This window comes from Empidonax traillii, unplaced genomic scaffold (assembly GCF_003031625.1).
Source record: "Empidonax traillii isolate 1590-97213 ecotype Southwest subspecies unplaced genomic scaffold, ASM303162v1 scaffold33:size3420811, whole genome shotgun sequence".
NCBI classification, from domain to species: Eukaryota; Metazoa; Chordata; class Aves; order Passeriformes; family Tyrannidae; genus Empidonax; species Empidonax traillii.
Window position 1 is genome coordinate 2212457 of NW_020955226.1, and position 25422 is coordinate 2237878.

Below are 25422 nucleotides of genomic sequence, written 5' to 3' on the forward strand. Positions count from 1 at the left end.
TGACACATTACAGATACCTTACAGTAAATTTTCATCCTTAAGTATTATTTTGGTTTTGTAGTACTAGTATCCACCTTTGGAACAGCTCAGTTGATAAAGGAATTTATTATCATTAAATTTGTAATGTAATCCTGATCATATATTTGTTACTCACTATTGTACTTAGTAGTTTTCTAAACCTATATATATATGTATGTGTGTGTGTATATATATATACATATATATATATTCTAGACTACTTCTACAGATATTACTCCAGTGTGTTCTTTTGGGGATAAACAAAGAGAACTAAGTACTGCAAGATGTGTTACATTTGTATCAGGTTTTAAGTGCAAAGCCCCTGGTATTTGCTGCATTTTAAAGGTAGAGCAGATCACATGTTTAACTGAAGTGGCTGCAGCATAGAATCTTCATTTGATTGTTTGGCTTTGGAGCAGGACCTTAGCAGAAGAATCAGCAGTGAACCTAATATATTAAGAGAATTTAAGTTGATGTAGATTTTTTCAGTCATCTGGTCAGCCCTTGAGTTGATCACAGGTGCTCAGTACCCTGTCTTGAGTCTATTCTTTTCTGTCTGATAACAGTATAATTTTTGTATTTCTGTACCCCTAACAGATTTAATATAAAACTCCCTTTATATGAAAGACACTAAAATAATCTGTTAATTGAAGCTGTGTAAGCATGGAACCAAATTTCTGGCCTCTGCTTAAGTTCATGGGTGTCAGAATTGTGGGCTTCCTAGACATTGACATTAAAAACTGTACTTATTAAGAGGTATATGGGAATTGTGTTTCTTTTTTTCACTGGTCCCAAGCAGAATAGTGTCACTCAGGTATTATGATATTGTGAAGACAGTATTGGGAGCCCCAATGGCAAATGGCTGTTTCTGAGAGGAGAGCAGAATTGTCATGAGGACTTTCTGGAGTAGGGGAGGATTACTGTAAGCAAAAAATTACATGCAGTGGCCCTGCTCTTGAATGGTTTTGAGGAAAAAGACTTGACATGTGTTTTGCCCCCTTCGTGTCCATTCGCTATAGTAAAGTCAATTGTAATTGCCTGGTGCGGCAAACAGCACAGCTTGGAGAGATTTTGAACAAACTGGGATGCTTAGCTATACAGTAGAAAACTGCATCCTTAAAGCTGCATGCAGGTTAAACTTCAGACATTTTTCTGTTGATGCTTTTTTTGTACTTCATCTGGTGTACTCTTACCGGTTTTGGAGATTTTCAAGGAAGTCAGCTGGATATTAGCAGACAATCCCTAGCAACTAAGGTCTGCCTGTTTCTGAAATAGCTTTCCAGTGACACCATGGGGCACGCAGTTGATGTGCTCTAGTAAGTTTGTCATTCCTATGTTAGGGACTGAACTGGACTGTGTCCACAGTTTGCAAGCCCCATTCTCACCATTTGTCTGTAGTCAGAGACTGGAGTTACCTGGTGTGGTTAGTTATGTTTCAGCCAGTACTCCTGTCTCCTACTGCTAGTGCATGGAACTGTTCCCTGGAGCCATGCTGTCTCTAAGGAATGAGTTGGGAGGTGAGGGGAAGGAGGTTGGGTTGAATATTTTGGGTTACCAGGTCAAAGAGAAGCACTCCCTTTGTACATGGCATATGTGTGTACAGACATCTGTGTTTGAAGTGAGTCCAGACAGGCAAAGGAAGAGAAGTGTGTCAGAGCTGAGATTACCTTCAAAGCTCAAATTGAAAAATGTGTGACTTTCTGATTCTCTTGAACCAAAAAGCTGAGTTGTTTCTTTACAGTCACCTACTGCTTGCTTCTTTTTCAACTTCTACAGGTAGCAAAGGATTCCCGAAGTGACGTTGAGTCAAGCTCAGATGAGGAAGAAACAGTACCTCGCTCAAAGGCCCCGCACAGCACTATCGCCAGTAATGGGACCAGCGGTGCCAATGGGACAAATGGGTATCTTACTGGTGGCACTTGCTCAGAGGAGCATTAATCCTTGAGTTCAATCATGACACACGAACAGAATGAACTGTTTGCTACTGGAAGTAAATTATAAGTTGTGAATGCGGTTTCTTCATGTATCTCAGCATCAGAAAAAAATAGGAGTATCAAAGCATTCTGATAGCGCACTGCCATATTTCCTGTTTGTGAATGAAGACAGCACACCATTCTGTATACTTAGGCATGCTGTATGTGTATGTAACTGACACAATGGGAGCAGTATTTTCACTTGTACTGTCTTGGAAATATTATTTATTTTGTATTCTTTTGGGAAGTTCTGGACAAAAGGGAATATCCATTCTGAAACTTTGTATCTTGGATTCTCAGTGGTGGAGAGCATCATGCTCAGATCTCTTCTGTCCATCGCTGATGCTTTTGCTGAATCTGCTATAAGTAATAGTTGCTTAATTTGTTACTTACAGTAAGATAGAGCATAGCTTTTTAGATTTTAGATCTGCTTCAGATATTTTTGCTATCTTTGTGTTTTAAAGTACTGGTTTTGAAATTGCCTATCAAATCACAGTGACTGTTCGGCCAACATAAAGTTTTAAAACACTGGATCAATATTTTAAATAGTAGGTAATGTGGTTAATTAGCAATTTGGGGAAAAAATGTGGTAATTGTGGGATATTATTTTAGCATAATTTGAAATTCAATTTGGTGGTTAATTGCATTACAAGTAGACTTGATTTGTTGTGCAAATACCCAAACACATTGATGTCAACACTTAGGGTAAACTCATCCTCACTTTTTTCTTTGGCCTTTCAATTTTTCTCCTCTACAGATTTCAGCTTTTTGCAGATTCCATGTAAAAAGGTGTTTGTTCAGGTGCACCGTTGTGAATCCAGACCTCACTCCTGAAATTGTTCTTGCCCATTCTCATGATTGAGAGCAGGAGTGTAATGGGAAAAAGAGCAGATGAAAAGCTCATTGCTTCCTCGGACACAGTTCGGTCTAGATATTTTTCTTAAAATTATTGCCATTCCCTTGGTAAGGTAAAGAAGAGAAGGCAAAATGCCATACATTACTAGAATTATTTTATTTCAAATGTGTGAAAACTTGAGCAAAATTCACTTAACATAATTCACAGCAACCTTTGATTGCTCAGCATTATTTCATCACCTCTACAAATAAAATTAAGGGTGTCTTTAAAATAATTTTGTACTCCTTTTTTATCCAGGATTTACCAACGAAGTCCCAAAGAAGACAAAGTAACACCCAAAGTAAACATCTTTTTAAACATTATATACATACTTCTTCCAGTCTCTAGGTCAAAGTTTGATGTAGGATGCTAAGGATCATACAACTCTTGCAGGACACTTTTCTGTGATTTGTAACAGCAGTGCCAAAAGTAGGCAGGGTTTTTGGGTAGCAGACTCTATGCAACCTACTGTTCAACAGTGCTGTGTGTGTGCACACAGAACCAATGTGCTTGTAGACCAAAGACTTACATATATATGTATTTTTAAAAAAAGTTAAAAAAAAGGAAGGAAGGGACAAACCAGGAAAAAAAAAATCCTAAGTGTGTCTTCTGTATTCAAAGGGATTGGAGTGCTGTGTTCAGCTGGAACTCTGAGCCAGGAAGTCTTTCTGATTCCTTCCACCTATGCAAATAGCAAAATATACATGGCTTCTGATGCCATAAAACATGTTTAAAGACTCTCTTTTATACAGACTCCAGCGAAGAAAGTTGTGTTGTCACTTCTTTCTTTTGAAAACTGAGATTTGTCCTATTCCACTGGTCACTCTTGAAAACTTCTGAAACCTTTATTATCCGTAAAGACTCTTGTGTGTTACAAAAAACACACTCTTGTGTGTTTACTTTTGTGCTAAAACAAGTTGAAAATAAAGGTAAGAAAACTGAAAAATTATAAATCATGGAAGAAGATATATCAGTTTTACTACCTACAGAGCACCTTTTTCAGAAGTCAAGTAGCCTTGTAATTCAGCAGCTGCAGCTTATATGTCCATGCGTATATCTAAGGGAGCAAGAGAGCCTAATTTAAACCTCTTTCTCCTCCAAAAGTTTCTCTGCCTCTAATTTTTCTCTTCTCCTGTGCATTTGATTTCATAACTGGCAGGGCAGGTTATACATCTGAAAATATGCCAATTGCAATAGAAAGTAGCCCACCCATGCTATTTGAAGTCACAGATGTGTAATAATTACTGTCAAGATGATACCAAGATTTTGAAATAAAATCATCCTGGAATATATTTAATGAACATTATAATTTGTGAAATCTGACCTGCGCGGTAATTGAGAATATTAGTTTAAACACATCCCTTCCATAGTGTTGATTATTACCTCCACTGAACCATTTCCCTTCTGCAAAGATGGTTACAAAAATGGCATTATGGCAAAATACTTTGTCTTTCATGAGAATATTGCTCTGACCCATCAACATGAACAATAGACAACATACTGCTATGTTGGTGATGCCAGAACAGAGAGCAGTTCCCAACAACAATCCTTGTGCAAGAGGCCTTCAGTCTCTGTTGGTCCTCCCCAGCAATGCTCTGTAGTATCGATTCAGATTTACCGTCAAGGCTACAACCCTTGAGATGATTTACCATCACTGGCTACATATGATTTTAGTGTATCATAGAATCATAGAATGTTAAGGGTTGGAAGGGATCTTAAAGATTATCTAGACCCAACCCTCTTTGCCATGGGCAGGGACACCTCACACTTGACCAGGTTGCTCAAGGCGTTATCCAGCCTGGCTTTATCCAGCTGTCAGGGCTGAGGCATCCACAACGTCCCTGGGCAATTTGTTCCAGTGTCTAATCACCCTCACAGTAAAGAATTTCTTCCTAATATCTAGCCTGAATCTTTCCTCTTTCAGTTTGTATCCACTACTCCTTGTCCTGTCACTGCAGTTCCTGACAAGAGTCCCTTTCCAGCTTCCCTGCAGATCCCCTTCAGATACTGGAAGGTTGCTAAGAGATCTCCACACAACCTTCTCTTCTCTGGGCTGCACAGCCCAAACCTTCCCAGCCTAACATCACAGGGGAGGTGCTCCAACCCTCTTATCAACTTTGTGACCCTCTCTGGACTTTCTCCAACAGTTTCACATCCTTCTTATGTCGGGGACACCCGACCTGTACACAGCACCCCAGGCAGGGCCTCACAAGAGCAGAGCAGAGGGGTAGAATCATCTCCTTCAACCTGCTGGCCGTGGTCCCTTAGATGCAGCCCAGGACACTGTTGGATATCTGGGCTGTCAGTACACATTGCCAGCTCATGTTGAGTTTTCATCAAGCACCTCTCCCGAGTCTTTCTCCATAGGGCTGTTCTCAGTCATCTCTCCACCCAACCTGTAGGTGTGTCTGGGATTGCCACAACTCACATGTACGTCCTTGCACTTGGATTTACTGAACTTGAAGAGGTTTTCATCAGTCCACCTCTCAATAGTGTCAGGGTCCCTTTGGATCCTTACTGGTGCATCTGGGACTGAAACTCTTCCTTTGAGGTTTAAAATTCAATTGCATCTATGATACACTAAAGCATATACACAGTTATCTTGGTTCAGGTAACTCCAAATGACTTACTTATCCCCTATAAACCTGGCTTTTTGGAGTTAAATACAGATATGTTTAATACAGATAAGTTTAATATAAAAGTTTAATACAGACGTCTGGAAAATAGGTGAGGTAAGAGATTCAAATGACACATTTGGGGAAATGGGATAAGAGTAAGGAAGCACTGAGAACTTCACTAACCTTTGCTAAACAGTCACTGATCTTTCAAGCTAGAGGTTTTTTAATAAAAATTAGGAATTCAAACATTTTTTTCTCTAGTGGGAAGGACCAAGTGCTTTACTGATCAGACATAGCAGTGTGCTTCGATTCATTGCTTTAACCAATGGTTGTCAAAACTTTGGCATCTTCCACTCTGCAGAGAAAATGCTGTGCAATTATTTCCTTTTTTATTTGAATTTGTCTGCTTTTCTGATGAAGAGCTTTGCAAGATGCATTTGGAGGCCATCGAGTATATAGAGGTTAATTGCACATGTTCCAGAAAATTGACTGAAATTATTCGCATGATTCATGGTAAATGTGAGACCTTAAAAGGTTCTATATGTTCATACCTTTTGTAGAATTGTCATTTTAGTAATTTTAGAAATGAGGCTTTGTACTCTATAACCTCTTTGTCTTCAAGTTCTATGCTCCCTTTTTATAGTACAGTACACGATGCAGTGGTTGAGATGTTGAAGTAGAAAAATGAGGAAATTATATGTAGAGTTGATTAGTAAATAGTAAGAATTTGTCTTCCCTTCCTAGACAGCCCAGAATATAGTAAAATAAAATTCAGGTCACCCTTTATTTTACTGTTTCCCATATTGGCATATTTTGTACCAAAAGAAAAATATATGATGGGTTGGAGTTTTTTTTCTTATTAAAACCAACATTGCAGAAAATGGTAGAAATATCTGGTCGAACAACAAGGGTGGACACTGGAGTCTTTTGGGTCTTGGATCAGTGTTAAATAGTGCTAGTTTTAAAATACCAAAGCTGTTTCCTTGTTGCCCTTTTGTAGTTTTTTCTATGTGTTATTTATTTAATGATTCCAGCAGAATTGGTACAGGTGTCACAGCTTCATATGCTCCAGTCTCAGCCTGTGAATATTCTGTGACCACGATTGCCAATATCAAATGCTTTTTCTGAGACCCAAGTACATGCACTAAAGCTTTGCTTACAGTGAAGTGATTCTTGTCTTAAATCTGTATCTGTTTCAGGTGAAAATCACTTTCTGGTTCTGAACAGGACATGATGGCAACAGCCGTTCCCCTGCAGCACATGTCAGTGGTGATCAATGCTGGTTGATTTAGTCACTGTGTGTGTTTTATGCAGAGTGCTCTAGTAGGAAGCCTAATGCCTGTTTCATTCATCCTCCCATTATCACAGCCTTCTGTATCTCAGAGAAATTGGTTTTCTACAGTTGATGCTTTGGTATTTTTTTAATCTCTTTGCTACAACTCATTTTTATATGTCTCCTATTGTCTACTTCCTGTGACATTTGGGGGAGAGGAGCTACTGAATAATTTTTACCCTTCCTGTAATGTAGACCCTATTAGGCCTAACTTCAGTGTTCTGCAAACTACAGTTGCCTTTAAACCATGAAGCAAACCCAGTTTGTATTACTTGTTTTGACTGGTTTTGATTTCGAACAGGGACCTAATGGGAACTTCAGTAAGATGATGTTACTCTTTTTTTCTTTTCCTTTTAAAAAGCACTAGTGGAATTTTGGAAAGGTGGTGTATGTGTATAGCCTTTAAATTGTAAAGATTTCTGATTGTAGTTGCAATGAAAACACAGTGTTTGAGTGTCTCTGTACAGAATTCTCAGTCTTTAAAATTGCTTTCAGTTAAAAAACAGGAGGAAATACTATGAAATGATGTTTTGGAGCAATGTCAGTGATCACACATGTCAGATGGATGGCAAAAATGATTGTCTTACCTGGCTTAAAATGATCTGTGCAACAATAATTGCAACAAGCATTTTCTGGCTTCTCTTGAGCTTCAGCTTCTTGCAGTTCTGGGGTTTAATTTTATACATGAGCTCTTATACCATACTGTGCATGTTGACTGTTGCAAGTCAGGGTGAGGCAGATGACACACTTTCTCCTGTGTTTTCATGACAATCCTGTACTTGAGCAACTCTTTCAGAAATGCAGTGATGTGTAGGAATTCCACTGTCCTGGATACAGTGACACACTAGCTAAAAGTCCTTTCATGTACAGCTGTTGTGTAGAATTTTTGGAGTTATTTTGTGTTTAATTTGACTGGGTTTGGGTTTTGTTTGTTTTTTTTTTTTTTTAATATGGAAAATAATTATTCCTCATAAAATCTCTGGAACCAACCAGTATTGTGGGCTATTTTATTTGGAGACACTTTCATAATAAACGTAAGTATTAGGAATGTAGTGTTGGTTTTCTTCTCTTTTCTATGAGATGCAAACAGTATTTTCCTTTGTTTTAGCTCAAAGATTGTCACCCACACTGCAGACTCCAGCACTTTTTGGGCAGATCCAAGTGTGTCTTTGCTGAGTTCATCACTGCATTATTTTATATTACTTCTTGTATGAAACCATTTGTAACAGGAAGTGTCAGAAGGACAAGTTCTCTCTGTACAAATTAAAATATTTTATTTTTTAAAAAAGACAATTTCCTAGGATTTCAATATTAAAATTTTGCATGTTAATAATTCTTGAATGTCCATCTTAACCTGCCTTGGAAAAGATGTCTTTTTTCAGACTAGGTGGACAGACTTTCTCAGAAATAGATATTCATTCAGATGTTTTGGGCTAAACTGCCAGTCAGCAAAGCACCACCTAATAACCTCTTCTGGAAGTGCACAGTGTATCTTGTATAGTGGTTCTCCTGAGGAGAAAGCTGCAACTCTTGATTTTGCCAAGGAACCCTAATCTTTCAGACTTCTACTGTTACAGTAGACTAAATCTCTTTGCTTATTTATCGTAGGAATGTATGTTTTTTATTACTATTAAAAGGAAAAGGGATAAAGCGTTTTTCTTTTTTTTTACAAGGATCTATCTGTTTAGCAATGCACTGAGCTGGAATTGTTTTCATACACTCACCAAAGTAAAGCCTACAAAACACCATTGTCAAGAGGCTCTGGTGCAGCATTAAAAGATGATGAGGGAGTACTTATAAATGGGATGCATGAAAACATTCTGATAACTTCAGCAGGAGAGAGGCAACAGTTCTCATAATACAAATCTGAATCATGTAGGAATGCATCAGTTGAGGGTTTGCCTTTTGAAAAGAAATAAACCTGGGGATTTCCACTGTGTTTAAAGAACTAATTACTGTACTCGTTAGTATGTCTCTGTGATAATATATAGAGAGAGAATCTTGTAATGCTTTTAATACAGCATTTAAGTTCATGTTTATTGAAGATACTTATGAAGAGATTTAATTACGTGGAAAATTGTCCAGTGATATGTCTAATGTCTTTTGCTTCCTATGCCATATATATCCCTCAACTTACATAGCACAAGGGAGAGCAAATGTGTACAGAGAATGGCTCAGGATAATGTGATAAAGAGCAAGATTTTTTTTTTTATGTACTGCCTTAAAGTCTGTAAAGGTCCCTCTTCACAGGAAACGCAGTGGTTCTCAGAAGACAGCAGGAGGTCCGTGCTGCTTTAGAGGAGTAAGAAGTCAGTGACACAATATCATGTAGGTTCAGAAGGTGAGTGGAAGGAATCCGAATGTGTAACTGCCAGATGAGCAAATAGCTGCATGACTCAGTAGCTCATTGTGCTGTGAAGTCCAGAGGTTGGGAGGCTGTGTGGAGGGATTCCTGCTCTACACTTAATCCCAGCTCTGATAGTGTGGGTAGAGGGTTCCCGTTTCCCTAATTTATCCTGGATTTTTTGGTCTTCTTTGTGCCCTGTTCTGCCGGACATTAGTCCTGCTCCTTGACAGATTTTACACTGCCTGCTCTTGTCAGCTGATTACCTTCTTAAATAATTTCACAGATCAGGATGCCAATTTGTGCTCAGGTATAGAGGAGTCCAGGACGGTTGTTTTCCACAGATTTCCTATGCTGAGGAATTTAAAAATGCAAACACAGTATTAAAAGGTATGAATGACGCCAAATTAACATTGGTATGTGTAATGGGAATGAAGCTAGAATGAATGCACGCTGAGCAAACTGCCTATCTGACTTCTCACTGCTGACTGCTCTCCCAGCTGAACTGTAAGATCCAGAGATCACAGCTCTGTGAAAAGTTAATTCCAATAATTCAAAACCTATTTGTGCAAAGCAAGTTAATAAAACAATAACTATGTATTAACTGGGCACAGTAGTGGTGTACCTAAGGCATGTGCTATGCCAGGCCTAACTGTGCAGAGCTCTGCCAGTAGAAGGCAACAGTGGCCACAGGATGCCCTTCCACTATATAGCAGAGCCAGGAGCAAGGGTAAGAGCAGCATGACCTACTTGCTATGTTCATGCTACAGTTCTCTCATTATACAAAAAGGTAACGTACTTTAAAGCTACTGGCAGGCAACATATATATTAACATTCCCAAATTAATGTTCTGTCATAGGCATCTGAAAAACACCATTGTGGGGTTTTTCATAGTTTTTAAACACTTCCAAGTGTAGGGTACTCTCCCTAGAAAATACTACACAACTTATTTTTCACTGTTTCCCAGAGAAAGAACCAAGCAAGCTCCCTGTACAACTGGCATGTTTTTGTCATATTTATGCAACTTTTTGCTATCTCCCAACATGGAAAAACAATCCTGATGTCCACAGCTGGAATGTGATCCTTCCTTGATTAAAATTGCATCAGCCTCCTCACATTAATCCAATTAGCAACTTTCTTTCCTGTTTCTGAGCTTGTTTTAAAGATAACCTCCCCTTTTAACTCCTGTAATGGTAATTTCAGTTACTGTTGTTCTCTTCAAGTATTTTTGAAAGAGCTTCCTCCTACCAGAAAGGCTTGCTATTTTAGTTAGATTTGTTTAGTCTATCATCTTATTTTATATTTAATTCAGTCAAAGCGTTTAGTTGTTACTGTATCTCATTTTTATATGCAGTTTCTCTCTGAACAATCTCCAAGTGAGATCAGTGCCCACAGCTGTTACTTTATGGGACAAGCTAATCCATATTTCAGCTCCAGAAAAGGATTTGCATGTTAAAAGTCTAGATTGCCTAAAGGCCTAACATTTGGTCCTTCAGCAACATTGAGGATGTTGATGACCCAAGTTGGAGCAAGGGCTGCTGTCCAGACTAGCAGCAGCTGCCTCTTCACATGAAATTCTTTAAATAACTGTTCCCTTTCAATACCAATTTCCTACCAAACCTATTTTTGAAAGAATTTTTGTCAAATAAAGAGCATGTGACCGATTGGAGTTGCATAGAATTAAGCTATGTCTGTGCTAGTCTTGCAACTTGACCAAGCGTCCAGCACAAACACAGCTGTTTCACGTGGGAGAATTCTCATGTAAGAGCTCATCTGTAAGATTTGACAGGTAACTATTATAAAATGCTCTCTATATTATTTGGAAGAGGAAAAACGGGTTGCTCACAATGAAGGGAAACTTCAGCAGGAGCAGCTGAGGACAGTAAACCATTCTCATGTAAACTGCATGCACATTGAATGTGAATGTGGCATTTTGATTCATTGCAATGCCATTAGCAGAGCACTTAATAAAGGTGGTCCCTACTGTATTAGTCCCAAGCAGACTGTCAGAATTATGGACTAACCTTACAGAAGGCTGGAGCCTAAAATGACAGGTAATTGCTGCAGAGTTGCAGTTGACAGCATTGAGAATTGCATGTCAGGAGAGGTTTTCCCTCTTTCATTTAGAAATATGATTTTATCAGATGGCTTGCCTGCCTTTGCACCAAGTATAAGAAAATACAGGCCAGTTAGTCGTGCTGGTACAACTAATATTGAAAAAACAGCTACCAATTTGCAGCATTGTATTTTCATTAATGGGGTTGTGTCAGACATGGAGTTAGACAAGCAAATTTATTTCTTGCTATCTTCATTTGGAAAGTTAAGTATTAGTTGTTTGCCTGTTTTTAACCTATGAGGTAAGCATTTATATTAATCTATTGTGCTTTAACTTAGACAGCTAGTATACCACCCACGAGGTCACCCCTCTATCACTTCTACTTGCTTAGCCAAAAAGTTAATGTGTGCAGTCTGCTCTTAAATGCCTGGATTCCTTTATGAGAATTGCCATCACTATAAAGTAAGTGTAGCATGCTTCTAAATCAAATAGTAACGATGCACAGCTGGTGTTTGTTCATCACACCTCCTTCTCTGCCCAGCCAGTTATTCCAGCTGTGGCTGTGGTGCAGAAGATACTGGATAGTGAAGAACTGAGCTCGTGATCAGTAGACAGTGCAAAATAATCCCTTGAGACAAGTCAAAGAGCATGTTTCCATGTAGAGTTATCCATCAGTCACAAAACAGGTGAGTCAGTAGCAATTAGCATTGTTCAACATGCTGTGACTGAAGAGGAAGAAAATCAAATTGACTTTAATTGCATCTTCTTTCAATTAATTATTTCAGTGCATAGCTACTTAAAAAAAATATAATGTCATGTAAAAAAATACCACACATTTCGATGATTAAGCACTATTTTTAACACAGGCAGTCTCCCTAACAACTTTTGGAGATTGTGTTGCAGTTATACCTGATCTTATAATGTACTTAAACTCAGCAGCCAAGTGAAGGAGAGTACCACTGGAAGAAGAGTAGGCAGGGTGCAAACAGTGTCCTGAGGCTTTAGCAGCAGCCAAGCAGGAGCTAAACTCGGATAACTCAGGAGTGGTTCTATCGCTCTTATCTATAGACTGAAGAGCTGGGATACTGCAGTGAAGAGAAGGGCACTGTTTAAGGACAAATCCAGATCTGTAGGAAATCAGGCTTCATTGCCACTGCTTCTGCTGCAACAACTTGTTTATAAGCTCAAGATTCTAAAGGGTTCTTTGTGTGTAGTTGTCAGAGTGATTAGGGATAATAAGGATGAGAAGAATGGAGCCTCACTGTCTGGCAATCAGAGCCATTCCTCCCAGCCCTTCAGGCATACAATGCTATTTTAGCAGCAATGCCTGATGTAATTGGGTTGCAACAATTTCTTTCAAAAAGGTAAGAGCATTACCATAATTATTTAGTATTGTTTATTCATACAGTGAAAATATGTACAGTAATCTGCCTCTGGGTCTGATTTCTGTGTGTATGTCTGTAGACCATGTTCAGCAGGGCTTGTAGAATGTTATAAATCACTCACAAATGAGTTCACAGCAAAGTTAGAGTATTATAATGACACAACTAATTTAGACCATTTCAAGGTACTAAATGAAGTCAGTTTATTGAACCATTAGAGAAGACAGTAATATAACACAGCTGAACAATCCTGTTCAAATCCTGTACAAATATAACAATATGACTGAAGCACAGTATAACTTCCATGTCTTTCTTAATTTTCACAAGTGTAGCCAATACTCGTTTGTTTGCTTTTCAGAATACATTTAACAATATCCAAGAGTAACTACCTCCACTCTAAAGGTTGAGTAGGTGTGTAATAAAACTGTTCTGTTAGCCAGAAGGACTTTTACAGTAATTTGATTTATTTCCAAATCTGGCCTCCAGCTAGCATACAAACAATTGTGATTAAATGCACTTAATACATATGCTATTGACACTTAATATTCTTTTGTCTTCCCAGCAGTCCTTAAATTCATAGTGTATTTCCAATACCTGATAAATTCAACATCTGTTTTTCCAGATTCTTACATCCTGTTACGAGTCAAAGTTGATGAGGTGCTGAGCACCAGTCCATGAGCAGTCTTCTGTATGGTCAGTGTTCATGGCCCAGCATTTCAGATTTGACCCTTGGTAGCTAAGTACAGGTCAGCAGTTTGAAAGGGAAAGCAATGTTCAGGGTTGGCCAAATTGATTTATGAAAAAAGAAAAGCATTTTCTGACCTTCAATGACATCTATTTCTGCCTTAAGATAAACCTGATCCGGCTCATAGAGCACTAGCACTAGCTGGTTGTGTGTCATAGGCCCTAAGCTGCATATTGCTTTTGAGCTCAAGAGCTTTCCCATATGCTCTTTGGGGCATTTCAGTCTGTATTTGTGTACTGATCAGTACACTGGGGTCTGTTGGGTCAATAAGTATTACATTGGTTTATGCTATTTGTCCTTACTATTATTGGATATCACTGTATCATGCAGTTTCATAACAAATAGAAAATTCCAAATTACCTCAGATCCAGCTGTGTGAAATCCTATAAGCACCAAGTAAACTTATTAAAGCCACAAAGGTTTTAAAACTTTAAGACAGATCTTCCCCTACCATAAAGCCTGTTTCATGGGAGTCACAAGCCAGTTTTACTTCCTCTTTTTTAATAAGCAAAGAAACTGTTGTGTACACTTTCCTAGCCTTTACCCACTTTTGGAATGGCTGGCTATGTTTTAGTGGAAGTAATATCTACATCTGATTTGCCTTGGCAAACATAAGCAGGTATATTATCCACACTCCAAAAGGAGTTGTAAAGGTTTATGTTACACACAATAAATATTTCAAACTTTACTTCTTGCTTTAGGCATATGCACAGAACATTTACAGTCAGGCACATCATATTTTCTAGGAATCAATTACCATGAATGTATATTCCAATACAGTAGTTGCCCTATATTTTATGTTCTGTGCATAGTAATCTTGACAATTCATTTTTTCACCAACTACTCATGCCTGGGCTGAACAAGAAAAGAATATGGCACAAAGTTTGAGCATCTGTCTTTGTTACTCAAAGGCGTGTTTCAGTTTCTTTCTCCTGTGAAATTGACGATCAAATCAGATATGCTACAGGGTACCTGAGCAGTAAGTACACCCTTAATGAATTAACAGCTCACTTTGAAATAATGGAAATGAGGTGGTTGTGTTCTATCTGTCTTTGTGCTTTCATACAACAGCTGTAAAATATTTGGTTGAGCATCCTGAAGTTCAGAGCAGCTAAGAGTTGCTTGGCACAGACAGGTAAAGAAGTGCAGGAGTATGCCTCAAAATTAGTCATTCTGGACACGAGGGCAATGCCATTAGTGAGAAGGGATAGGCTTCCTGACATGGAAGGTAAGAGCTTCTGTACAAGGAAGAGTTGCCAACAGCACCCACCGTGCCTGGGAGAGAAGTTAGAAGTGGGAAGTGCAGAGGTAGCTCAATGCATTTTTTTTTTTTTTTTAACTCCTGACTAGTCTGTTGACCTACATAAAGTGCCTACAGCATGCTTTTGGTGATAAAAGCAAGTAATTGAAATAAATACTTGCTATTTAAATATTCCTTTATTTAAATAAAAGGAGGCAAATCTACAATGAACAAGGCCCCTTCTACTTGAAGGCAGACTCCCAGCCTGTGCCTCTGTTTGTCCCATTGTCGGTTACAGAATTCTCAGAGACTGTACAGGGTTTGTGGACAAAGCAGAAATTGAGGATTTGTTTAATTTCAGATGTCATTATACAAGCATTTACTAATCTCTGCTGCCACTCTGTTCTAAAACTGCAGTGCAATCAGTTGGCACCTTTACCATTCTTACTGCTAGTTTTGTGTATAACTGGCTATAGCAAAAGAAAAAAAAACTCAGCAGCGCATAGCTAGGAAAATGGTGCATTAGTTAGAAAATAGCAAATATGCCTTACAGGGAAGAAGAAATGGAAGATTATCTTTCTGCTGGAGCCAACAGGTATTACTTTTTTTTTGTTAAGTTGCACTCACAGAAGATTGAAGGTGTAGTCTGTGGTGTATCCACCAAGCTGAATGGTTAAGTTTAGACAAACCCAATGATTTAAAACACAGTTCACATCCGACTGGGGAAGAGTATCTTATCGGCATCACCACATTTAAACATGCCTAAATGGCCAGGTCTCACATACTAGTTTTCAATTCAAGTGGTCTTTTACTTCACTAGAATTTCTAGGACTGAATTTAGCAAGATTTTATTTTAACTATGTTAAATTATCAAATGAAGCTCTTTCTTGTTGCAGCTGTCCATTTAAATATTTTGGTGAAAAGGAAAGCAGTTTACAAATAAGATAGAAGAAAAATAAATTAAATCAAAGCTGAGTACTGTGGCAGTAATAGTCTTCTTGATAAGCTGCAAAATACACGTGATTTATCTCTAGCTACTATATTTCACACTTTAATAAATTATACTTCAGGCTTTGCCATGTCAAAAAATTTCCAATGACAAAGTTTAACAGGCCAAAAGAATAAGAGCCATTTACATGCATGAAAATAAGTGCTAACACTGTGGAGTACAAGTTAGGGTAAAAATTAAGATAGTGGCCTGTGACACAAGTAACTGAAGTGCTAAGCTCCAGCACATTATTTTGATAGGTTTTCAGGCCTATTTCAACCAGAGAAACCTGAAAGACTCATCAATGTTTTTGGAAAAGAAACTCCAGAAGGTACTTTACTTTGGCTATCTTCCTGGGGTAATAGAGATGGTTACATCTTTAAGCCAATTGTTACTGGATCAAAACTTACATGTCTGGAGACGTTCAGTTAAGGAAGCAGTTGATTATACTGTTGTTTGAAGAATGATCCAAAATGTCTCTGGATGACAGTGGACTATAATACTATTTTCATTATTTTTCTTTATTTAGAAAACAGAGTAAGACAGGGATAAATACACATTTTCACAACACAGGAAGGAAACAAGAGTGTTCTACAGCTAGAAAGAGAGGTATGAGCTAATTTTATGCAGACTATTTATACGATAAAGCAGTGAAAGCTTTTCTGATGTTGGCAACAAATGCAGGAAAATTGTTAGTTTCTCTCACTTTGAGCTGGAACTCTGCTATACAGTCCAGAGGAGGAGTACATGAAGTCACTAAAATGACAAAAATTTCCAAAAGATGAGACTTATTAAAAAAAACCAATATTTTTTCCCATGCTTCTGAAATACTAATGTAGTTTGGTATCTTTTTATGTTTTAGCTTCCACCAGTATTATTTTTGAGTAGCCTCATTTTCTGTCAGCAAGGACAAAGCCTCAAAAAACACAACAGGTCATTTCCTGACTTCCCACTCAGTGCCGTGCTCCTACTTGAATTGTTACAGCAATTCCAAGTAATCCATAGCCTGGTCAAAAACTGAAACACATTCCTAAATAGTTTTGTTGCTCTGCGAGGAGGCAGATTGTAAACTGATGTAACCCAGTATGTGATGTACTTATAACTTCAAAAGTTTAAATCTGAATTAATAAAACCAGAAATCTATTCACTCCATACGTAAAAGCCCCAGTAGTGTCTATCTAGATGCTCTGCAGCAGAGCACTTCAGTTCTGCATAACTGAAGTAAGATCCATATTGCAAAACCAGCTTTAAGATCTGAAAGGCTGTGTCCTTACAGAAGGGGATTGCTGGATTTCAAGTTTTATTCTTTGACCTATGTACCCTGTAAGGGTTTCTGTGCCCTCTAGGCTTCTCAAATGAAGTTGAAATGTGCCTGTCAGCATAGACACTGACTCTAGCATAAACAAACTACAAAATGAAGCATCCTTATCTCTGTATATCCTCTTTCTCCCGCTTTGCTTGATATGAAATAAACAGCATCTCCAAAATGGAGAGGAGTGAAGATAAGCAGTTATTTTTTCATGTAAGTTAACAAGACAAACATAAGTAAAGAAACTATATTACTATTTCAATATTTTTCATTCAAAAATTTAAGGATAACTAAACTGCACTTTGCTCCTCCTCCCCTTTTTTCAAAGAGGCATCAGATTCAGTCCTCTTGTGGAAGTACTCAAAATTCACATACCTTCATAATCTCCTTGTTCATTTATGGAAAGGGTAAACGTGTATGGCTTGTCAGGATCTTTGTGGTCAATGTGTCTGAATATAAACTGTAATTGTTCATCTAAAATAAAAACAAATAGAATTAATTAACATCATTAACCTCTGCTGGAGAGTCACAATGATCTTTTAGTCACAATGACTAAAAATCACAATATGAAGTTAGTTTCAATTAATATTCTTAGAACACCTACAAATTAGGCAACCCTGGTCTCTCTGAAAGACAAATGCATTTTAATATATTTTGCCATTTGAGAGACAATGGTAATGCCTGGGCTGAGACAGTTCATCAGGTGTGTATGCTGGCTCCTCACTGCACAACCCAGCACTGACCACATTGGATCAGTACACATGGGAACCACGGAAACTACAGTAACTTACTGTGAATTCTGCGTATCTCCAATCCAAGACACTCCTCAAACAATACTTTAGACTTGCACAGTCGTTCCATTTTCTCCTTGACAGCTTTGTCTTTAGAAGACAGTACTAGAATTTTAAAATCCACCGTAAGTATTAAAGGCAAAACAAGCACATGAAAAAATATTTAGAACAGTAGTAAAGCTCTAAAGAACAAGTGTTGAAAACAACTCCTCCTTCAATTAAAAAAAATTGCTTATTATCCTTTGCTTACTTTCCATTTGCTTCGCCAACTCTTCTTTTAACTCTTGGATGCTGTCAGTCAAGTTCTTCTGTTGCTCTTCTTCTTGATTTAGCTTAATTTCTGTCAACTGCTCTTCCTTTTCTGATATACATTTGTTCTGCTGGAGAATCTCTGAAAGGAGCAAAGGAAATATGAACACATACAGTTGATTAAGTAGGGCCCTGCTATTTAATCCTTATGTAATTTGTGAGGATTTGTTTGAATAAAATGTAGTGAAATGCATGCTGTCTCAGCTGCAGAGAGAAGTCAGCATAATTACACTAAGAGTATCAAATAAAGTTTAGAGTGAAAGTTACTCCTAAGAGAAGCTGCAAGGTAGGGAGCTGTGATACTTCAATGAGATGTGCTGTTTTCTGGTGCCAGCACTATATACATCTTCACAGCCTGAAGATGGTGGATCCTGTCCACAAATAATTTGACAGAAAGCAAAGAATGGACACACTGACTGATATGAGAGTTGCAATAATATTTACCTGATATTCTGAAGTTTAACTACAAAATTCAGAGAAGTTGACCCTGAACAGATGAGCTGACAGTGCTCTCTTACTAATATGGAAAAGGCATAAGTAACCTCACAATATTTAACTTTACTAAGAAATTTAATTTACGTTTCCTAGTGCACTCAGCAAGTTTTGGTACTTTGTTGTTTTAAATACTTATGCTTTAAAATCACTATGCAAAAAACTGACTTTCATCTTTTTGCACTATCAGTGAAGTTTTTCAACAAATTGCTTTTGAATTGAAATTTACATTCTGTAATCAACCAAATATGTTTGGGTTTAATTCTGTCTTCGTTCTGATGTTATTTTAAAATGTGAAGTTAAACATACTATTCAGCTGTATTAAGCTAATTTTAGAAAGGTTAGACAGAATAAATAGAACACTGTACTGTACCATTGTTATACTCCTGAATTTTGTCAATCATCAGGTCTCCTTCTTTCAGCTTCTTGGACCATTTCGCTGTAATGGAAAGTTACTTCAGTTATCTGAAGAAGTATGATGATAACTTGCAAAACACAGAGGTAAAAGGAACTTAGAGCCTTTTTACCTGAAAGTGCTTCTATAGCCTCCTTGCACGAATCTCTCAGTGTTAAAGTCTGATTGATCTGTTCAGTGCCATAAACGCTTTTAAACTCGATCCAAAACTCTTTCATATCTCTTTCAAAGAGCGTTATTTCATCTTCTGTCTTTGCATTAGCCATGGTGCTGTGACACCCCTGCCAGTGAAGAGACACAGCGTCAGGACACGGGAGGCAGTGCCCGCGGGTGTAACTCACGGAATAAACCCTCGCAGCTGCTTTGGTCCCCTCGCCTTGTTGTTGAAACCTCTTCCCGCAAGTTGTTGTGTTGGTTTTTTTTTTTTTTTTTTTTTGTCACCACTGGCTCAGCGGGAGCGGCGTTCCCCTCGCTCCTCTCCCCGCGCTCGGATACTGCGCCAGGGGAGGGCCCCGCCAGGGTTCCGGCGGCACCGCGGCCGCTGCCCTTCGCCGTCCCCCCGTGGGCTGACAGCGAGCCGGGGCCAGCTCCCCGCGCCGGCAGCCCTGGCCGGGATCTCACCGGGCTCTGTCCCGGCTCTGTCCCCGCCGATCGCCGCTCCCGCCGGACGCGCCGCCTTCAAACCGCGCCGCCTTCCCGCGCCAACGGCCCGCGCGGCCCGCCCCGCAACAACCGCGCCGCTCATTGGCCCGGCCCGCCGGGACCCGCCCGCGCCGGGGCTGCGGTAACGCCGCGCGCGGGGGGCGGGGCCGCCGTGAGGGAGCTGGGAGGGAGCGATGGCCGCGGGTTGAGGCTCTGCCGGGGAGAGCTGCGGGGACTGACGGGGGTCTTGAGGGGCCGCCGAGGGACAGCCTGCTCTCTGCTGAACATATTGGGCGCTATCTGGGCAGCGGGACGGTTTCCCCTCGCTCCTCTGAAGTCGCAAGTTGTTTGCAGGGTCGGTTTTACTCACAGAGCGTGGTCCTAAGTTTTGTGGGGCTCCTGAATTGCCTTTTAATTGCCCAGGCCTGAAATCTCTCGAGTGTGGATAACAACTGGCCCCTTAAGGTAGATCGTTCTGGCGGGAGACTGACCGGCACCTTTTTGCTGTGAACAAACCCTGTCTGCGCCAAGTCCAAGGCTTGCCGTAAGCCTCTGTCATAGCGAATGTGCTCCTTTTGACACGCTGCCTAGTTTTTCCTCTAGTTTTTATTCCCTTTTGGCTTTTGATAAACACTAGTTTATCAAAACTAGTGATCCCAGGTAGCACCTTTCAGTTTATCATGAAGGTTACTTTTAATCACTTTGTTACCATAGCTAATGAATTTCTCATAGTTTTACTTTTTGCCAGTCCTATTTACATACGCTCAGAATAATGTAAACTTAGTAAAGCATTGAGAATTTCTAAGAGAATTAATTGCCTCCTTCCCCCCACTGGACCCAAAGCAAAGGCTGAGCTGAGACCACCAACTACTAGTTGTGTTATTCTTATATTATAAACTTGTATAAACACTTCTCTCCCACTGTATTCCTGTCTCATTTGACTTGGACACTTCTCTAGATTTCAGAGTTTCCTCAGCATTAGTCTTAAAACTAATAGACCTCTCTTTCTTATCTGCTTCACACTTAAATGTACTGAGGTTGGGCCGGTTCAAGGATGATTACCAAGCCAAGTATACATTTGGAAAGAGGGAGGAGGAGAAGGAAGGGGAAGGGGAGAGGGAAGAAAGAGAGCTTATTGAAATATTCTTCTCTTCCTGATTAAAAAATTTAGGTGTATCTTCTCAGTGTTCCACTTGGAAAATATTTATAGCTAGGAAAATAGCTGTCAGCTGTTGTATGCAGTGTCTGCTGGTGAATTTAGTAAATTGCTCATTAATCCTTGTAGCTGGTCTAGTGCCAGTCGAAGCACTGATATGGAAATTGCTATTGTTCAATTACCTAAGCATAATGTACCAGAAAGTTAGGCCCAGTACATAGGCCTCCATTAACAGATTTCAAAAAATGTTTGCTTTGATGGCTTTTCCTTCTCTTGCAAACATTTACTTAACAACATCTGATGTTATGTAATATTTGCTCTAATATGTAGGTGCAAGGGAGCTGTAAACATTTTATCCTCCCTCCAATGGATCATCAGCATGATTCTTGTTTCTACATTATTACCAAGAATATTTATAGTCTCTAGTTTTGTATGTCTTGGAAAATAAAATAAATTGAGACGTTATCAGTAAATTAAAAACTCTTTATATGAACAGATGACATTTTAAAGGTTTTCAGTTTCTACTAGGAACTAATTTGATTATGTGAAGGCCAAACCTTGGTTCTACAATGTCAAAACAGGACAAAAAAAAGTAAGTGCATACACTTTCTGACCATTTTGTATAGATCACTCGTTTTCCTTGCAGTTCTACATGCTTAACTACAGCAAATAGTTTTATTTCATATGTAATCTCAAATGACTTTGAAGTGCTACAGAAGCATTTTGCAGGTCTTTGCATAGAAAAGGACAAGGGGAAAGTCTATTGAGGAAGAATTTCTCTTTTGTTCGTTTAAACAAGTTATTAAATATAGTATTTCAAGACATGTTTTGCCATCTTTTCTGGTTATTAGAGCTTGGAAAGTCTTTAGTGTCTCAGACTTTCATTGGTTGTGAAATTCCACAGGCAGGACAAGAGATGACTGGCATGTCAATTGTGGATTGCCTCTTGGATGGAGCAGGATCATGAGTGAGTCCAGGTACAGTGAGAACTGTCTCTCTCACAGAAACCTGCTCACCTATTCCAAAAACTCCCTGCTTTCTGCTTTGCAGATTGTGGATTTCTTGCGGTGAGGATGAAGGAGCTTTTGAAACCCTCAGAAAGAATGTAGGAGAAAATGAAAGCTTTTTATGTTTGCTATTAGCTGTTAATCTTCATTAGGTCTAAGGTGTTTATCTTTTACCTCAGCAGAAAGATAATCAGTAGCATAAGAATCAGGAAAATCTTGAAAATTAGTATCAGGAGGCCTTCAACATTTAGACTAAAAGAGGTTACTTTACTGAAACAAAGCCAGGACATACCTTCAAACCTTTTTGCAAAGTTTCTGGAGAACAAAGTGTGCCTGAGTGGTTCTGTCTGAAGAGGAGTTCAGCCTGAGCAGATGCATCATATCCCAGTGGATAGATAACATGGGTGGGTGGGTTTATATTTGTAAATATAACAAACATGCAAAAAGTTATTGCAGTGATCCTGCATGTCCTGTGTCAGAGAGGCAACTTTTGTGATACTATTGAGTAACCATGGTGCCATTAAAGAGGGCCTGTAAAGGGATCTACGTTATTACTTGATAGACACTCCTTAAAGGACATGAAATTGTATCTTGATGGAAACTTACTCATTTACTGCAAAATATTTTTTCCTACTAGAACAATAGTTATTTCGACTTAGCAACTGTGATGAGTTTAAATACTAAAAGAAAGATTGTTGTTATTCATCTACCAACTGACTTAAAATTTACACTCAAGTTTAAAGCTAATTATTGTTTCTAAACTAGATTGAAAAAGAGAGGAAAAACTTAGATTCTCCACATTTTTCCATACTAAACCCAGGCATGTATAAAAGAGTGATTTTTATTGTTGTTGTTGTAAGTCTTACTTGTCTTTAAAGGCAAGATACTTTTGCAGTAAAAAAATGTAGCCAAAGGACACTTTCTTTAGTAATAAGGTATAAAGAGTTATTTGAGAGAGATATTTCTATACAAGTACAATCTTGAAAAAGACCTGGGAGAGAGAAAATTATTTCCATCTGTTCTTTTATATGACAATTGCCTTACCGTACACTGTAGAAAGCAGTAAACTATAAGGGTTAGCAAGAAACGAACCTCCTCAAATATTTTCAGCTAAAAAACTTGGAAATAGTTATTGTTGAAATATCCTGAAATTTTGCTTTTGGAATGGTTTTCCTTGAAATCAGATGATACCAGTTGAAGTGAGTAATTCAGTCAATGTAGAGAAAAATATTGTAGTTATTCAGAAACAGTGCATAGAATTTTAAATCTCTTTTTAATTTTAAGGTTTTCTGTTAAGCTCAATGGAACTGGTAGCAATAAACATATAGGATTTAAAACTGCTAAAAAGTTTCTAAAACCAGACTATTAATAGGTAAAGTAAATGTAAGTGAAGTAAATGTGAGATTGTGTCAGGAGGAGAGGTCTTCTAAGTCCATTTAATTGTCACGCCTTATTTATTGAATCTATTTAATGTTTCCATGTGACTTCCCTGACCACACATCATAAAGCCCCGGTAAGCCATTAAGTCTCTCTTCAGCACAACCAGTTAAGTAGTTCATATCTTTGTCTCCACAACTTCTGCAGTTGAGGTTGAAGTGCCATGGACAGAGCAGTAGGGAAGTGTGCAGTGCATATATAGAGCTGCTTTCATCTTCGGGCTCTAACTGTTTCAGATACATAGATAATCTTTGAGAGAAGATACGAATATACTGGAATATTAGAGTCTGATAAAGAGCTTGAAATTTTCCTCTTGCTATTCTGATAATATCAGAAGATGGTATCATCAGGCTTTTAGTATCCATTTAATACCTAGTGCAAAAAGTTTTTTTCATCTAGCCACCTCATGAATTAATGTAATCTTTTCCTGTGCTACATTATTGGTACTAATATTGATAAATCTGATGTGCTACTATATTATCTGCTGTAATCTTATAGAATCCTGCTATGTGGAAGAATCTATTTCCTCTTGGCTGTTTGCCCTAGAGAACCAAAATGTTTCACTTGGGAATACTTCAGGAAAATACTCATGTGTTCCCAACCTTGCTCTGATTTGCAAAATTCTCGTTTCTGTATGAGACTGGGCAGTCAGAAGTGGGGCTGCAGCTCCTGGAAAAGCTGTGTGGGACTTGCATCATGTAAGCAATACACAAGAATGGTGGTACCAAATGATGACTCGGAGACTAAGCTTCATCTGAATTGTGCCCTGGCTTAACAGGCCTCTTGTGTGAAGGAAACAATTGTTTTTCAGTGTTTTAAGAATATTGCTGCTTTAAAAATAAATCTATAGCTCAACAGCTATATGGATGCTGGTTGTATTTTCCGTGACTGAAATATGTGTTGTCAAAGTATGAGTAGCAGCATGGTAGCCAAGTTCTATTTCAAAGTGAAGTGTACAGCTTTAATGACAGTTCTGCAAAGATCAGTTATTTGTGTATTCTTTCTATCCTTTATGCAGGCAACACTTAATGAAGTACACACACTACTAATGTCCATCCTGCAGAGAAATGAACTGTGAAAAAATTTAAGCAAACATGTTCCAACTGTTCATACAAAGTATTACATAAGTCACACATTATGTTTCCACAAAACTTTCCCTGCAATTTGCTGCTGCTCAGCATGTACTTCACTTAGCTTCCTCTAATTAAAATTTGCAAACAGAAAAGCTTTCCAGGGCTAAGAGACTCATGTGCTTTCCCAGAGTTTTGGAGCCACGTGTTTCAAGAATGGCTGGGTACACCACACCAATATAATATAAAGGCAACGTCAATCACCTTCTCTCACTTTTTAATAGCTCCCCTCCATGGTTCTCATTCTCTCAGTAGAAACTAAAGATTAAAGGAACTTTACTATATTTCAAGTACAGTTTAATCCATTAAGATGGATCTCCTTCATAGCAATGGCGTGCTTATCATTCAGCATTTACAGAGGGACTACAGGGCTTACCAGGATTTCCTTAATTTTATGTCACATGTTGGTGATCCGCGGAATATATTCTCAATTTATTTTCCTCTTTGGTTTCAGCTCAACCAAGTGGTTGGTACTAAAATGATATGGGTGGCAGTCATTGGTGATTGGTTCAACCTCATATTTAAATGGTAAGAAGTTGGATTTCTTTTAAAATTTGGTATTTTTAATGGTAGTTACTATATGTGCCTCAAGTTTAGAAAACTTTCTGTGAATAATGTACTAGTAGACTTTCCCCTGTAATTATAAAAGAGGAATTCACAATGCAGGTATTTTAAGATATGTTTGAAATGACATTGTGATAAGACGAGAATAACCTGTAGAACTATTATAGAACAGTTTTGGCAATATAGCTCTTCATATTCTTTATAAGATTATCATGTTTTGCTGAGGCCTTCTTACATAAAAATATTTTCATTGAGTTTCTGCTTTATTTTATTTTATTTTATTTTTTTGTCAGGATTTTGTTTGGCCATCGCCCATACTGGTGGGTGCAAGAAACAATGATTTATCCTAATCAATCAAGCCCATGCCTTGAGCAGTTTCCTATAACATGTGAAACTGGACCAGGTAAGAAATGTTGGAGATTACATTGGTACATTTAATAGGGATAGTGGTTTTGAGGGAGAGAGTATGTGACTTATGAAGGTCTTACATGATATACAAACCTTAGAGCTCATGTATAAAATAACACCAAAAAAAAAAAAAAAAAAAAAAAAAAAAAAAAAAAAAAAAAAAAAAAAAA

The 25422-nt window shown here is 38.4% G+C and overlaps 3 protein-coding genes across 8 annotated transcripts in view; 2 read left to right on the plus strand and 1 right to left on the minus strand.

Moving 5' to 3' along the window:
* CERS6 (ceramide synthase 6) overlaps positions 1 to 3885 on the plus strand; it is a 115450-nt gene extending 111565 nt beyond the window's left edge. For both annotated transcript variants that reach the window (XM_027911513.1, XM_027911514.1), the window contains one exon: positions 1795 to 3885. In XM_027911513.1, the coding sequence (XP_027767314.1) occupies positions 1795 to 1956 (162 nt within the window). In that variant the 3' untranslated portion in view covers positions 1957 to 3885. The remainder of the gene's footprint in view (positions 1 to 1794) is intronic.
* Positions 3886 to 16097: 12212 nt separating this feature from the next.
* SPC25 (SPC25, NDC80 kinetochore complex component) lies at positions 16098 to 19669 on the minus strand. Its single transcript, XM_027911524.1, has 7 exons — positions 19582 to 19669; positions 19021 to 19189; positions 18867 to 18932; positions 17943 to 18083; positions 17693 to 17797; positions 17277 to 17375; positions 16098 to 16348 (listed from the first exon to the last, which is right to left on the minus strand). The coding sequence occupies exons 1-7, from the start codon at positions 19651 to 19653 to the stop codon at positions 16224 to 16226; spliced, it is 777 nt and encodes a 258-aa protein (XP_027767325.1). The 5' UTR covers positions 19654 to 19669; the 3' UTR covers positions 16098 to 16223.
* A 1846-nt stretch (positions 19670 to 21515) lies between these two features.
* G6PC2 (glucose-6-phosphatase catalytic subunit 2) overlaps positions 21516 to 25422 on the plus strand; it is a 10195-nt gene continuing 6288 nt past the window's right edge. For 3 of the 5 annotated variants that reach the window (XR_003574385.1, XR_003574386.1, XM_027911520.1), the window contains exons 1-2: positions 24591 to 24808; positions 25138 to 25247. Coding sequence is in view for 3 of the 5 variants with exons in the window: in XM_027911520.1 (XP_027767321.1) it covers positions 24591 to 24808; positions 25138 to 25247 (328 nt within the window). In the remaining 2 variants the exon portion in view is untranslated. Of the gene's footprint in view, positions 21684 to 22030; positions 22118 to 24590; positions 24809 to 25137; positions 25248 to 25422 lie in introns of those variants that run through there. The other 2 variants (XM_027911521.1, XM_027911522.1) reach the window with 2 other exon arrangements.

Excerpts from the sequence above, each read along its gene's own strand:
- SPC25 (XM_027911524.1), bottom strand. The coding sequence starts at position 19,653 with ATGAGCGGCGCGGTTGTTGCGGGGCGGGCCGCGCGGGCCGTTGGCGCG. Across the intron at positions 19,190-19,581 it reads GGCGGCGCGGTTTGAAGGCG|GGGTGTCACAGCACCATGGC; the intron begins GCGCGTCCGGCG and ends CTTCACTGGCAG. Across the intron at positions 17,376-17,692 it reads GGAGATACGCAGAATTCACA|ATGAACAATTACAGTTTATA; the intron begins GTAAGTTACTGT and ends TTTTTATTTTAG.